Consider the following 12,543-nt stretch of genomic DNA (forward strand, 5'->3'; position numbering starts at 1 on the left):
TCACGTCAACTGTTCGGATGTTACTTTGTTAACATGCCGATATAGTCAGTAACAGTCCTGGCTCCCAAGTGAATCAGTGGGTGCAGAACCTAAACCAAGAAGCTGTAACATGATGCTTTCCTGTTAAGTGGTGGGGGGAAAACCCAGACGGACAGAAGGCCCCCAGCTGACAAAGAAAGCTGCTCAAAGCCCACTGTGTCTGCAGACACCGGCTGTAATCTAATCCATAAAAGGCATTTGTCTTGCCCTGTTCTTATCAATTCTCTCTGTCCCAATTACAGACATCCTGGCCAGCTGGAAAGCAGGTGTGAACACCTCTTGTCCGTTGGGCGTGCGTGGTTGTTCAAACACTTGAGGAAGTGGATTTCAATATCTCCTCTTCCATTATGTCAAAGGCGGCTATGATCATCTTCTCCAACTCGCCAATAGTTGCGGAAAGTCCGGTCGCTGAAATAGGAAATAAATATATAAATAACGTCTACACGGGTTACATTTCCGGAGTTGTTTACTTAAGAGTGAACGATAACTCTGTGATGTGCTACTTTCGCCTTCTTGGCCTGGTACAAACAAGCGCGGGTTCTCTGTGCGTCTGTTCCATAACGCCTCCCAATGGAAAATTTTATACACTACACAGTCGCAATGTTATGTTCGTTACATTTGTTCCGCGGAGTTTTGAGATTTTAAAATGTACATTAGTACAGTATTTCATATTATATATAGTATTGTGATCAAGAATTGATCCCATATATGGTCCCATATATTTAATTATATATGATAATATATAATATATAACATTTATAAAATCTATACAATCAAAAATGCAATGGAACAAAATGTGAACGTATGTATTTAAAGTACATTAATAGTACGCCGGTTGCCTTTCAAAACAAAAGACAATGGCAAGGCATGATTAAATCTTAAAAAATTGATCGTAGAGAACATAAGCATTTTTGGTATTGTCATGTATTGTCATTACTACGACCTTTTCAGTTTTCGAATAAGAACGTTGCACTCCTTTTCAATAATGTTTCGCGACATCCGGACTCTTATTGCTGTGGTTCACCGCAGAGGCGGAAGCTACCGCTCACGCCATTTTGCAAACAGTGCCCCCCCCTCCCCCGTAGCTCGTTGTGCGGGAGCAACGTGATCGACTTAGTGGGGAAGAAATGCGAATTAATTGAGTCGTTGTAGGGATACAGCACATTTTATTTGTACGCCCCACCATTCATTTGCATTTGTAAATCTCAATACTCTTCCAGCCATGTCCGTCGACGCCGCTGCTGACCAGGTAGATGACGACAACACGACTTGTAGAGCAGGCCGTTAGCACTGTTAGCATATTTAGCTCCCGGTTGGTGACTTTAGCACTGCTCATAAACAGTTATTTTACTTTTTTCTGTCGCAATTTTTGTTGGTGACTCTGAAGGTTGTGTGCAGTCATCGCTTGTAATGACCACGCTTTTCTCGTTAGCATACTAGTATTGCCGCAGTAGTTTGTCGTAACTACCGCAATGCTACCATCACATTGTCTTTTATAATGTCGTAGTGTTGTTATGTATGTCTTTTTTACAACATTATTCCGTGTTCAAGAGAGTTAATCATTTAAAGCGAGGCGACTTGCACTTTTCTCACTCTTGCGCTGCATATACTATGTACACTGGTACTTGTTTGTTTTTATTTTTATCAGATTAAAATCTGAGGCTATGGCGGTTGTTTGTGGCGTATTTTAATATAGTTCGTGTAGGTTGGCGTAGTCTTATGACGCAATGGACTGAAGTGTCTCTCACGATTATTCGTACGTGTTGTTTGCTAAAATCTGACGTTTGGTACGCGTTTACTTGATATTAAAGATGAAAGCACCTTTATTCTTCCTGCAATTGGTGAATTTTGATTTGTGGCAGCAGAGTAACTTAATAGACATTGAAGAACTATAACACAATTTGCACTTTAGAAACAAACTCACAGTCCGCCTCGAATGTCTGTTCTATTCTATTGTTTTTTGTAACTAGTCGCAGCTAAACATTCAATTTAGTCAGGTGATGTTGTGTATTGAAGTAATCGGTAAAACAGATGATTGTCAACAAAAAGTATGGCAGGTAAATAAACAAAATGTTGAGTCACCAAAAACAACCTGTTATCTGTGCATGCCTTGTTCTGGTGGCTCTTTTTCCACTAGTGAAACCACTGGTGTAGATTATTCACTGTTTTCGGTGTCACTTATGGCGTTTAGGCGAGCCACAAAATGTCTGTTTTCTTTGATTTCGTGGGTGTAACTGTTGTGGTTTTCTTCGCAGGGAGCACCTGAGTATGTCCCAGAAAAGGTGAAGAAGGCAGAGAAGAAGTTGGAAGAAAACCCGTATGACCTCGACGCTTGGAGCATTCTGATTCGAGAAGCACAGGTTTAGTGACTCAGAGTTGCATTACAGGGGTTAAAAGAAATCAAGGGGTGGGAGGTGGGAAGTTACATCATGAAATTCTTGAAGTTACTTGTTGTGAATGTACATGGATTCTCCTTCTTCAGAATCAACCTATAGATAAAGCGAGGAAGACGTATGAGCGGCTTGTCACACAGTTCCCAAGTTCTGGCCGATTCTGGAAACTTTTCATTGAAGCAGAGGTTAATTTTTTTTATATATCTATTTTCCTAAGTGTGCATGTTTGGGATGCTCTTCTAAAATGATCAACAATGTGACCTTCACACAAGAAAAATGTCTTTAAGTTTAATGACACCGTTCCTGATTGGAAAATACAAGTCTTGCAGGTTTCATGAATCATGAAATCCATTCTAGCAACGAAGGACGTTAAATTATTTCAGGCTTTGTAAAGACATTTCAGGTATGTGCCATTAAACGAAAAGGGGGGACAGCATAACCATTTCTTTTCCAGAAGAAAATGTGACTATTTGCAGGTATTTATAACCAATTCCGTTCGCCGGGTTTATTTGAGGTAAAGTGCATTTGTTGCATGTTTGATCTGCAACGGTATTAAACTTTTTTAATGGTATTGGAGTGCATTAGCCTTTTATTCACTTGTCGTGTCAATTTATTGCCTCCTGTGTCATTTCTTTTGAGTAGTATGCATAAGTAAAACACTGTTGTGTGGCCCATCTTTTATCCTTGACACCCCCTGCCCCTCACCCTTAAGTACATGACCACAGATTGATATTCAATGCTCTTAAAAGCTGTTGAACCTTGATAAAGTCCTTGTTCTCTTAATCTACATGTCCACCAGATGAGGTCCAGATTAAATGAAATTCTTTGACATCAACTTTGCCCCTGGACATCTTGCAGTGGTTTCCCACAAAACAAATCACTTTTTATTTTCCTTACGTTCAAATGGCTTTCAAGCATACAGGCGTCTAATGCTTAGGACGTGGTGTCCATTTTTTAAAAAAAATCCCAAACAAGATTTCTCAGAAACCTTCTCATGTGATGCAGTCTAATCATTTTCTTCAGGCTAAGTCTTCATTTGTCTATGAAATTATTTGTAGCAGAATGTGGAGTAGCTGGAATGAGGATACGCTCCTTTAAGTCTGGTTGTAGTTCTAAGTGATGTGGTCAGGAAAGTGGGGGAGTTAAACACACAGAATAAGTGGGGGATGACGGAATGATCTCTGGCATAGCTAGTAGAGCAGCTGCACACAAAGATGTGCTTGGGGTTTCTAAGCATGTCGTGTTGCGCCAGGTGCCCACCAAGGAGGAGGCTCCAGGACAAACTGAGAAGCAAGACATCAGAGTAGAATTAAGTGGTGGTTGCGTTGCTGCTCTAAATCAAGACTCTCCTCTTTGTGCCGTGGTTGGATCGAAAAGCAAAAATAAAACCAAGATTATGTTAAGTTAGTATTAGTTTTGTCAGGGTGTGCAACTTTGCCATGTAACTTGGTCCAGTTTGTGTTTAGTGACTTCTTTCGTGCCATAAAACTGTCTAGCTAAACTGTCTTGCAGCTGTCCACGTCAGTCACCCACTATCTCACGATCAATACAACAAATCTCAGGTCACTTGGGTTGATGGCCGCCTGCTTCCAGTCAGTAAGAAGATTTGGACTTTGAGGAGAATAGATTATTTGAAAGGCAGCGTGAGGTTAACTAGCTCTGGATTCCAAAGTCCATAAATTGTTGTGCTGCAGAAACTAAGTTGCCCTCAACTTACCCTTCTTGTACATTCAAAACCCTGGTGATGAAGTGTTTTGGGGTCCATAACGCAGCAATCTGTCCACCCTCTATCTAGGCCCACATTTGTGCAAAAATCACATTTCTAAGCTTCTTTATTTGGATTCAGTGGCAGTACTTTCTTTTTAGCCCGTTTATGTTGACAGGTGTTTAGTGTTTATCAATCTCAGACAGGGTCTCTCACCAGATAACTGAGTGTTCTCCTGGATTAAAAGAAGCTTTCGCTTAATGAGATTAAAATACATTTCAGGTTATTCAACAACTTCCATCTCAACTTTCTGCACGTGATAAGCGCGAAGCACCTTTTAGCACGTCTGCTGTGTTTTAAGCCTGCAAAGTGCTGTGTCTAGCAGTTGCCCAGCAACCCCCCTGCTCGCACCCCCTTTTTGCTCCTCACCCATCTGTTAAAGTTGACGCAAGAGAGGAGCTAATGGAGTGCTTACACGCGCGTTTGAGTCGCCCCATTCTCTGAAGGGTTTTGACATAATTAAACCAACAAAAAGTGCTTCCTTTGATTGGATGGTAAAAGTCAAGTATTGTGATCTTAAATGTGGAGGTCATCTCTGGTGAGGCTGAATAAATGCATTTCAATGCAGTGAGACAGTTGTCGGGAGATCTAGTTCATGTGCTTTTGAATAAAGGGCGACTTGTCCTGGGTGATCAAAATAAATGAATAATTTACGAATCGGGGTCATGTCTTTATTGTTGTATTGGGATGTTTCCAGATTAACATGCATGAATGTTTGCATTTACACCTAACTGCATCCATAAGTCTCAACACTTTGCATATCCAAAAGGCAAACGTTACTATCGCAGGTCTTGTGAGACTGTAAAGAGCATGCTGCTCTCCATATTCTGAGTAATCCCAGAATATATTTGCCATGTTTCTTTTTTTTAGTTTGAAGCTGGTAAATGTGTTTTAACCATCAAGGGCCGTCATTTTCACTGTATTTGTGTGGAACCTGACTAATTTAAAGCCTACAGCTCTGTTAAGCAAATACACAATAACATGCTAGTTTTTCACATGCTCACGAAATTCCACTTGTGGTTCCTGTTCACTTTCCAACATGTGGATGGACTGTGCACTACAAATGCAGATACATATTCATGTCTTGCTGTGTATTTCTCATATCAGTTTGTCTAGTGGCAAAATGAAAGAGTCAAACCTCAGGTGTTTTAAAGTTGACATATGTTGTTTATATGGTAGTTATCAATGAGGTTAATAGACAAACTAGGCATTGGAGTCAGAACCATTGTGATATTATCAAAATATAAATATACAAAGGCTTTGTTTGTTCATGTTGTGGACCAGATTGAGACGTATTTTACAGTTGTGGCATTTTCCCAAAGAAATCCAAAACCATCAGAAGTAGCAAAATGAAGCACCACGCAGAGTGAAGATAGACCTGAATGTAAATAGCCAACTCTCCCACACTACCAGTACTTCAGTATAATCTACACCATTCTATGTAACAGCCTTCACAGATTCTCTGGTCGGGTTCTATTTCTGGCGCTGATCACGACTAACACTCTTTGTCTTTCTACGCAGCATAATTTTAGGGGTGGTGACTTCACAATGCATTTGTGTGATCTTTCTGATCTACTGTTATACATTCAGCGTGTACTTGCCTCCACATAATATATCCACATAAGCAAGAAATATTTGTATACTGTTAACCTATCAGCATGAATTATGGGGCGGCTGATTTATTTTTTGTTTTCATGGCACATCTTTGACTGTTGTGCAGCAAAAGAAATAACAATAAACCCCTTTCTAAGACGCATCTGTCATTCCTGTGTGAATTTCACTTTGTTGATCTCTAGGGATGTGGATGTGTGTACGTGAGTGGGCAAGTTTTACATGAAATATTGTCTTTTTTTTTCCAATAACCCCCCATCTGCACTTTTAATTTCCAGATCAAGGCCAAAAACTACGACAAGGTAGAAAAGGTACGTGTCATGTTTTCGTGGTGGTGGAGATGTCTGGGGTCCTGGATGATTTGTTGTCTGGAACTAGTTCAGCCGGTCTCAGATGAGAGTCAGGAGCAGCTGAATGGAGGGTTCTGGGCTCCGTGTGAGTTGAAGTGGCAGAGGAGCTGCAGTATAACTAAGCGAAAAGGACATGCCTGTTTGAGTGACTTAAAAAGTGACCTTTCTAGTGGAGAAAACTAGAGCTTCAGTTTTAGAACACTATCCCATGTCAGGGCTGAACTCAGGTACTGGAGCATGGGATCAGACAATACTCACTAATACCCCAGTACAGTAGGAAACTCCCTGATGCATGTCAGGAGACAGTTTTAAGCTGAAGGAAAGGGCTCTAAGCTCAGTTAGGACAGGATGCTTGGTCAGAAGAACCTAAAATCGTAGACGGCCATCCTCTGGCATGGTGGAGGTCACTGGCCAGAACACTGAGCCAACAAATGTTGGACCTTGAGAACAGTGGAGATCCCTTCCTCGGATGGTTGAAACACCATCTGTTCCAGAAGAAAGTGTGGGTGGATCAGCCAGGATGAGATGGGCCTGTCACTGTGGCAGGATAGGCAGTGTTAACGTCCCTCATAGACAAGGTGCCATCAGTTGGGCTTGGCCCTGGTTGGACTTTCATCAAAATCCCTTGAGGTGGTCACCTGATGTGGCCCCCTTTTGATGGTTTTCAAAGTGGAGCACTATGGTCGGTCCGTCTTGTGTCCTCTCCAAGTACAGTATCCTTTCAGGGAGGCAGGGATGAGGACGGCTTTACAAGTTAGGCTTACAAACCCTTTTGTTTGTGACAGACCGGTGAGCCCTTCCAAAACATAAGTGTGTTTATCTTCCATTGTCTTTGGCACAGCTGTTTCAGAGGTGCCTCATGAAAGTTCTTCACATCGACTTGTGGAAATGTTACTTGTCGTACGTGCGAGAAACCAAAGGAAAGCTGCCAAGCTACAAGTAAGATATCCGAAACACTCATGGAAATGATCTCCATTGCTCCTTGAAGAAGCTGATGATAATGTCTGGTTGTTCTCAGAGAGAAAATGGCGCAGGCGTACGACTTTGCTCTGGATAAAATTGGCATGGAAATCATGTCTTATCAGGTATCGCTCACGTTTATTACTCAGTCTTGTTTGTCCATAAGTGCGTTGACAACCTCTTCTTCTGTCCTAGATCTGGGTGGATTACATCAACTTCCTGAAAGGAGTGTGAGTTTTTTAATCGTACTGAAGTCTGCTTTTCTTCAATGACCTAAATCTTTTACTGAGTCTGTTGTTCATTGTGAACATTTTAACCCTGTTCCTGCAAAAGTAGTCATATTGTGTAACTTGTATTCAGGCTTTTAGCTAGGGGGGCGTCTGGGTGTTTGAAAAACATGAAAAAATGGCAGCCAAAATACGATCAGGAATCAGATTACGCCATATACTGGCGTAACCTGGCGGCCAAACTATGGCAGAGGATCGGGCGTCCATTTTTTTCATGTTTTGCAGCTGCCCCCCTAACTAAAAGCCTGCTTGTATTTACATTTATCCAGAGAACTTGATCTGTCATCGTGTCGCATGCAGTATTTATCTAAATTCTAAAGAAAACTTGAGGTGTAAATATGTCATTTATGAAGATTTGTGAATTAAATTTCAAGTCATATTTTCCCATAATTTTATGGAATAATTTCTCTAAATTATATTATGAGATTGTGATTTGACAACCTTAATAATATTTTTTGTGCTTAAAAGTTATTTAATGAAAGTAAAACAACATTTTACAGATCACTTCAATCCATTTTTTAAAGACTATCAAGTATTTGCTTTTTATTTTCCTAAGTAGGTCGCCCTATTTGTGGATGACATTCTGTTTTTTTAAATTCATTTTTGTTTAAAGTTCTTTCCTGCACATTTACGAAGTTTTTCAAACCTTTTCACTCAGCATTTTACGTTTTGATTTCAGTTTGTTTTGGGAGGGAAGCAACTGTTGCTCAAATAAGGATAAAGGGTATTCTATAATAATGTGCTGTGTCTCCCTAGTGAGGCTGTTGGCTCGTACGCAGAGAACCAGCGAATCACGGCGGTGCGGCGGGTTTACCAGCGAGGCTGCGTGAACCCAATGATCAACATCGAGCAGCTGTGGCGAGATTATAGCAAGTACGAGGAGGTGAGACGAGCGTGACTCAGAATTCCACTGCCACTGTCTTCTGCATCACCCGGCTTTCCTTCCTCACCTCCAGGGAATCAACGTGCACTTGGCTAAGAAGATGATCGAGGACCGCAGCAGAGACTACATGAATGCCAGAAGAGTAGCGAAGGTGACTTCACCGGTTCTGTTGTGACATGTTTTTTTCTGTTGGTAACTGACAGTGTGTTGCTGCTGTGTGAATCACAGGAGTATGAAACTGTCATGAAGGGGCTGGACAGGAACGCTCCCTCGGTTCCTCCGCAGAACTCCCCCCAGGAGGCACAGCAGGTGGAGATGTGGAAAAGGTACATCCAGTGGGAGAAAAGCAACCCCCTGCGCACAGAGGACCAGACGCTCATCACCAAAAGAGGTGACTCATCTTCGTTGGAAACGCTCAAACATGATTCTCATCTGAATTCATTGTTTATTTTCTGTGTTATAATAATAGTAATACTAGTTTCTCATTTAAATTATTATTAAACATTCAGCCATTTATTAATTCTATTAAACAGCAGGTGCTCTTGTTGAGAAATTTAGACGGAAAAATCTTTTTAAGTTTAAAAATACATTTTGGTGTTTTTTTCCCCAGCAAAACGGACCCATGATGACTTTTTATCATCACATATTTCAGTGCATATATGCCAGGTTTTTAGAGTTATACAATGCTTGGTAACCCAACAAAGAAACTACAACCTTTCTAAAACAACTGAAAAATTATATGAAAAATATAAATGAAATTGTAAGTAACCACGATGCTACATGTAACATTGCATTTTCTCAACTGCGAGTTCAGTACTTACTGGGCGTCATTTGTGTTGCAGTGATGTTTGCATACGAACAGTGTCTGCTAGTTCTGGGTCACCATCCGGATATTTGGTATGAAGCCGCTCAGTACCTGGAGCAGTCCAGCAAACTGCTGGCAGAGAAAGGGGTAAGAAAGTTGATCTGTGGCTGTGTCCTTGAAGTAGTGTTGGAGTCCAGACCACACCAACTGAGACCAAGATATTCCTGAGACTGGAGAGTATCGAGACTGAGACAAAACCGAAGCTTTTGGAGCTCAAGACAAGATAAAGAAACTGATCCACAAATGAGCCACAGTGGGTGCAGGCACACGTTGGTTAACCAGTCAGTGTCAGCTGAGACAAGCCGCACCAGTCTGACAAAGAGTCTTCAGACTCCTTATTGGTGTTTGGGTCTCCTCCAGATGAGTTAGCAAGAAAAACATGCTCCCACTGTGGCCGTCTTGGGGATCAGTTTGAGGCCGCTGTTAAATATCAAAGAAAAAACACAACAAAACTGAACAAAAACACATTGGAGTCACTAAAAAAGTGGTCTTGACACCAGTCTGGAGACCAATCTCGAGTACTACAACACTGCCTGCGATGAAACGTCACTCATTCTGAAGATGTGGAAAACCTTTCAGGAGTCAGATAATACAAATACTCAGTCAGAAGCAGCTTATTGAAGCAACGAAACAATGACAGCATTTTAATAAGTACTTTCGTGTGGAGCCAAAAAGGTCTAAAGTATAGTATAAAAGTATAAAAACGCTGACGTTCTTCATATTGTGCAGGACATGAATAACTCCAAGCTGTTCAGCGACGAGGCAGCCAACATCTACGAGCGAGCCATTGGGACACTACTGAAGAAGAACATGCTCCTGTACTTTGCTTTTGCTGATTATGAAGAGGTGAGTGTTTTGTTTTCCAATACACTTCAGGCTTTTGTTTCATAGCAACAGGGACTGATGGTGACCATTAAAACCATTCATCTGGTGAATAATTCCACCCTTGTCTAGAGTCGAATGAAGTACGAGAAGGTCCACAGTATCTACAACAAACTTCTGGCCGTCGAGGACATCGACCCCACGCTGGTCTACATCCAGTACATGAAGTTTGCCAGGAGGGCCGAGGGCATCAAGATGGGTCGCAACATCTTCAAGAAGGCCAGAGAGGATCTGCGCACGCGGCACCACGTGTACGTGACGGCAGCACTGATGGAGTACTACTGCAGCAAGGTACGCACATGAGCGTCGTCGGGATGGAGTTTGGGGTTCTTACCGTCGACTTTATCTACAGGACAAATCGGTGGCCTTCAAGATCTTTGAGCTGGGATTGAAGAAATACGGCGACATCCCCGAGTACATCCTGGCGTACATCGACTATCTCTCACATTTAAACGGTAACTCTGAGTTCAAGGTTGTGTCAAGGCGCCAGCGTTGGAGTCGTGTTTGACAGCTTCATGTGCTTTTAGAGGACAACAACACCCGAGTCCTGTTTGAGCGGGTGCTCACCTCCGGAAGCCTGTCTCCAGAGAAATCGGGGTAACCACTCTATAGTCCTGTTTGTTTGCCTGGAACGTCATGTGACTCATGAAATTCCCGAACCCCTCAGTGAGATCTGGGCTCGCTTCCTGTCCTTCGAGAGCAACATAGGAGATCTGGCCAGTATCTTGAAAGTAGAACGCAGGCGTTTCTCCGCCTTCAAAGAGGAATACGAAGGCAAAGAGACGGCTCTGCTGGTGGACAGGTACAAGTTCATGGACCTGTACCCGTGTTCCACCAGTGAACTCAAAGCTCTGGGCTACAAGGTAAACCTGAGTTGTTCGGTTGGTTAAACGCTCTCTGATCTGACCTGAAACGCACCGCTCCCTCCGACCACAGGACGTGTCTCGAAGCAAGCTGGCCTCCCTGCTGCCGGAGACTGTGGTCACTCCGTCGCTGCCTGCGCTGAAGGATGACGCCGACCGGAAACCCGAATACCCAAAACCTGACACCAATCAGATGATTCCTTTTCAACCGCGGCACCTTGCTCGTACGTATCAACGGTGGCCTCATCTCCTGAATGTTCCAGCTGCACATCACGTATACGTACAGCGACTGTTGAATTTGTGATCAGCCTTTTTTATTTTATTTTATTTTGTTGACAGCACTTCCCTAGTTGGTGGGATCCCCACTGACCATAGCAATAAGTTTGATTCTGATTCTTTTGACCCACAGCTCCGGGGCTACACCCAGTCCCTGGTGGAGTGTTTCCAGTGCCCCCTGCTGGTGTACTTCTCATGAAGCTGCTCCCTCCTCCTACCTGCTTCAATGTACGTACTTCCCTTCTTTCTTGCCTTGACCTCTACGACCTCCTTTTGTCACTCCTATCAACCTCAGCAGCGCCTCCTGTCTTCATGTCCCTCAATGTCCTGAAATTGTTTTTGGCTGCAGGGTCCTTTTGTACAAGTCGAGGAGCTCATGGAGTCCTTTCGAAGATGCGCGCTACCTGAGAGTAAGTTCCTCCAAACATGTCCACTACAGACAGGAGATGAGAAATTGAAGGTGGAAGTCAGGGGAAATTGTCATGAAAAGGCTTCAGCTCAGACATCATACTCACGGCTCCTTTAACTCGGTGTGTCCCCCGCAGCTGTTGAAGCTGCAGTGGAGCTCATCACAGGCAGACCACCGGACGCCGCAGGAGAGGGCAACGGACCCATGGAGAACCACGCCATCACAAAGACACTGAAAAGGCCAAACGCAGACTCGGACGAGGAGGACGACAAAGGCGCCATCGCGCCTCCCATCCACGACATCTACCGAGCACGTCAACAGAAGAGGATCCGATGAAGCCACAACAATGACAAATGAATGTAACATTTCACATGGTCCTCCCTGTAAACACGTCTGGTTTAAGACTCCACTTTGTCCTCAAATCCTTGTATCTGTTTTTTTTTTTTTTAACAGTTTTTATTTGTGAAGACTGTTCGTTTTGATGCAAAAATTTGTAACTCACCCATTGATCTGTCGCGCACAGCTTGAGTTCGGCCTTCCTGTGTTCCTGTGATGGTCTTTTTTAGATAACTGGTGCAAACTTTTCCTCAATAAAGTTGGGAAATCGTTTAATTTTGGCCATTTCCGAATCCTTTCGCACTGGGGCGAAAACGAAACGTGCGTTTGTGCGGCCCAGAATTGGTTTGGAATTAAAATATAACTCTTCCGTGCAGTTTGAAAGCTACATTTTTTTAATGATTTTAGCGGCAACTCTACACCTATTTTGCAGGAGCTCTTGTTAGCATTTGCTAGCTAACATTTCTTACGGAATTTCGCCATCACCACGTCAACATCCGGGTGAGGGCGGAAGTTAGGGTCACACTGGGTCATGGGACACAATTTATTATGCATTTCAAATACTTTATACTATGTTGTGGCCTCTAAATAAACAGTTTAAATTCAACTTATTCATTGGATAAC

The 12,543-nt window shown here is 42.7% G+C and overlaps 1 protein-coding gene across 1 annotated transcript; it reads left to right on the top strand.

The window, feature by feature from the left end:
* The first annotated feature begins 1,107 nt into the window (after positions 1-1,107).
* Positions 1,108-12,195, top strand: cstf3 (cleavage stimulation factor, 3' pre-RNA, subunit 3). The gene is made up of 20 exons (XM_053866606.1): positions 1,108-1,288; positions 2,295-2,399; positions 2,522-2,617; positions 6,087-6,119; positions 7,000-7,097; positions 7,177-7,243; positions 7,314-7,348; positions 8,162-8,288; positions 8,362-8,439; positions 8,517-8,679; positions 9,131-9,240; positions 9,883-9,999; positions 10,108-10,326; positions 10,388-10,490; positions 10,563-10,632; positions 10,703-10,898; positions 10,972-11,122; positions 11,308-11,402; positions 11,524-11,584; positions 11,720-12,195. Exons 1-20 carry the CDS (start codon positions 1,262-1,264, stop codon positions 11,917-11,919), a joined length of 2,151 nt encoding a protein of 716 aa, XP_053722581.1. The 5' UTR covers positions 1,108-1,261; the 3' UTR covers positions 11,920-12,195.
* The last annotated feature ends 348 nt before the right edge of the window (positions 12,196-12,543 follow it).

This window comes from Synchiropus splendidus, chromosome 5 (assembly GCF_027744825.2).
Source record: "Synchiropus splendidus isolate RoL2022-P1 chromosome 5, RoL_Sspl_1.0, whole genome shotgun sequence".
Lineage (NCBI taxonomy): Eukaryota > Metazoa > Chordata > Actinopteri > Syngnathiformes > Callionymidae > Synchiropus > Synchiropus splendidus.